The sequence below is a fragment of the Austrofundulus limnaeus genome, unplaced genomic scaffold (genome assembly GCF_001266775.1).
Source record: "Austrofundulus limnaeus strain Quisiro unplaced genomic scaffold, Austrofundulus_limnaeus-1.0 Scaffold133, whole genome shotgun sequence".
Taxonomy (NCBI): Eukaryota; Metazoa; Chordata; class Actinopteri; order Cyprinodontiformes; family Rivulidae; genus Austrofundulus; species Austrofundulus limnaeus.
The window spans coordinates 135,822-139,280 of NW_013952535.1; the positions used below are offsets into that span (position 1 = coordinate 135,822).

Consider the following 3,459-nt stretch of genomic DNA (forward strand, 5'->3'; position numbering starts at 1 on the left):
GTGTACAAACTGATATGGTATCAGAGTTTTATATATTTATACTTCTCATTCAACCACAGTTAAATTCACTCCATCTAGGAGGCACAGTTTATATTGATAGTATTTATTTTTTTACAAGCTGGAATGAAAACAAGCAAAAATGAAATAAAAGTAACGACTTTCGACTTCTTGCCTTTTTTATATGTAAGGAGCAGAAAGTACAGATAACTGTGTGAAAATGTAAGAAGTAGAAGTAAAAAGTTGGCTGAAAAATAATTACCCAAGTAAAGTACAGATACCCAAAAATTCTACTTAAGTACAGTAAAGAAGTATTTGTACTTAATTACTTTACAACTCTGCTGATAGCCTACTCTGTTTCTGTTAGTTCAATTGGAATCAGCTCATTTGATGATGTTTTTCTAACAAACAGCTTAAAAGGTTTTCTTTTATATTCGCTTTTTGAATATTTCTGAACATTGATTTTGTTGTYGAAGCTTCCTGCTGTCGGTGCAAACACCTCCTCTCCTCACTGATCAGAGGACACCAGTGTTTTTTTTCCACGACGTGCCCTCGCAGCAGCTGGATGATGCGCACCACACGGCTGCTGCAGCCGCGCGGACAGCACACGACGATGGATCTCTCTCCAGATTCCCACGCTCTTTTATCGAATCCCAGCTGAAAACTCACATCCTGGCATCCCTCTGTGTTCCTCTCTGGCTATAATCAGGAACAACAATAAGAAAGATGTTGAACTTCTCCGGACGCAGCTTGATGGATTTCCTGAGCACCGACTTCATGCTGCTTTTTGGATAAATCTCAGTCATCCTCTGCTGAAACGCATCAAATCGGTGTGAGATGTCCGACTTGCACAACCGGAGCCAAATCAGCGCGCGACGCAGTGACTACGTGTGGCAGTACGAATATTATGAGGACGAAGATCCCGTGTCTTTTGATGGACTCAAAGCGCACAGATGTAAGCGGCACTTTGTTTGTTCTGACTCATCGCACATGCACCGTTTAGTGCTCCATGCGCCTCGGCATCATGTCACGCAGCACTGATTCAGGTTTTTAGTTTTCCCACACTCCCAGGAGAATAATCCCGCCACTTAACGGGACATAAAGTGTGATGGAAAAGAACTCACAGCAGCTTAATTTCATTTTAGAGACACATTTAATGCTCACTTTAACTCACTGATGGAGGATTTCGCTGCTCCTCTGAGACACTAAAYTCACAGAGGAGCAAAGATTCAGTTAATGGTGGAAATAATTCCTTCAGATTAATAAGACTTCTGTTTCTCTGACCTTTCAGACTCCATCGTTATCGGCTTCTGGGTGGGACTGGCAGTGTTTGTCATGTTCATGTTCTTTGTCCTCACGCTGCTCACAAAAACTGGAGCTCCACATCCGGAGTGAGTATACAATGTAGGAGTGAGCTTAAAGTGAATTAAGCTTTTCCCACATCTCTCATACACAANATATATATATTGTATATTTGAGGATGATCACGTTTTCATCATACAGTTAAGTGATTTTTTTTAGAAAAGTGTAAGAGTGAGCTTAGGGTGAATTAAGCTTTTCCCACATCTCTCTTACACAAGGTCATGAGGAAACTTTTACCAAGGTATTTCTCATTACTTGTTAATATCTTGACTGTGCGAAGTGAAAAGTGACACAAAAAGTGAACATTCAGGCGAGTTCAAGTTGATTCATTGAAGACTATGGAATCATTTATTTACACAAATTGAACAGATCATAAGTTACACTTGATTGTGGTTATTCCTATAACAAGCRTCAGAGTTAAAACCCATCTGAATTTCAATTCACATCAACTCAGATTACTAACTGTATATAGAACAGTAAAACGTCACTTCTGATGTTAACAACCAAACAATTTTACTGGCACTTTTAGCTTAAGTTTTGGCAAATTAAGAACAAGGAAAGGAGGAAAGTAAGATTAGTATGTTACTACGACTTTTACTTTTATCAAAGTGTGGGTCAACCGGAACTGCATGTCTTTTCTAAGCTCAGGTTCCACATGATAAGTCACTCTGAACACATCAGCTTTTACCTGATGATGTCTTCTTAAGGCACCCTCGGGGTAGGAGCTGGCTCGCCTCCGATCAGTCAGGGAATTGATGTCGGCTCGCTTACCGGTCATTGGCGAACAGGTGTTTTTACAGGTAACTTTTGTCTGTTTCAGTCCAAGCCAGAAAAATTCAAGCCGTATCCGGTTCCTCCTTCCAAAATAAAACCTCACCTCGGGAGTTAAAAAAAACTTAGAGGCTCGGCCTCGGCTTGAGACCACCGGCAGGCGTGCCGGGTCCCTGGCTGTGAAGTCTTCCCTAGTTAGCTCATGGGATCTGACTTTAAGCCAAAACTGGGGTTTCTCCGGAGAGAATCCCAGCTGTCTTCCTAGGTTGGAATCAGGAAGAAGAGTGTGTCCCTCAAAGCCGTCCGGGTTAGTAAAAGAAATGGACAAACTTTGGTTCCGTCCTCAGGCTTAGAGATGAGTCAGAGAAAGAAAGATWAAGATTTGCCAGCCGGCACCAACCCAAGGTTAAAATTCTGTGGTTGTTCAACAATGTGATTTGATAACCTCTTTTCAGCTTTCTTCTGATAGACTCTAAGAGAAATCACTGCAAAACATTTATGATGATTAATTAACATTTCTGTTTTATGATCAGTTCTGAACCTTCTGTTAGTCCAGATAAATGAAATATTTTCTCAGGAAAAATCTACAATTGTATTACTGTGTTCACAGTAAAATAAAAACAGTGATTTACATAAAAACACAATGAAAACATTGTAATCAGATTCTCTGTGATTTTTTTTATACCATTGAAGAAATTTATATTTCTTAGAATTATTTAGTACTGATGTTAAAAGCACAACACTATATTTTTAGGTTTTCCTTTTTATAATGTTCAATCTATTATGTTTTGATTGATAGAGATTAGTTACATGTCCGAATTATAAACATCGCATAATTAAAACGTAATAATATCATTAGATCARACTGTTGTATGAATGCCTGTGATTCAGCCGTAGGTCAGTAGGGGGCGAACGCAGGCATTGAAGAATCATGTATAAATTGATGTACTTCCTGGCTTTTAGCCAGTGTGGTTTCCTGTCAGCTCCGGTGACAATAAACCCCACTCGGTTCCAGAGTTCTGGTTTTGTATGGTTTTATTCCTTCTACAAATCATTTYATTTAACAGTGGTGGTTTTCATATTGACTTGACCAGTCTATTGAACACGTATTTTTCTTACACCATTATTAATCTTTAAGGCACGATAAAAGAAAAGAAGTGGTTCCACTTTTCCTGTGACAGTCATTATCATGATTTAACAAATGCATTAACATTCTTAGTTAAATAACAAATGAATCACGAACAGAAGTGATTGTTCTGTCCATTATCTGATTAAGAGAACTGAGAGGTTCTCTTCCACGGTTAGAACGACCTGTCATGGCCTAAATAG

At 39.1% G+C, this 3,459-nt stretch overlaps 1 protein-coding gene across 1 annotated transcript in view; it reads left to right on the plus strand.

Moving 5' to 3' along the window:
- The first annotated feature begins 531 nt into the window (after positions 1-531).
- LOC106522606 (melanocortin-2 receptor accessory protein 2B) overlaps positions 532-3,459 on the plus strand; it is an 8,097-nt gene continuing 5,169 nt past the window's right edge. Inside the window, exons 1-2 of the mRNA XM_014015678.1 lie at positions 532-952; positions 1,289-1,388. Of these exons, the coding sequence (XP_013871132.1) occupies positions 835-952; positions 1,289-1,388 (218 nt within the window). The 5' untranslated portion in view covers positions 532-834. The remainder of the gene's footprint in view (positions 953-1,288; positions 1,389-3,459) is intronic.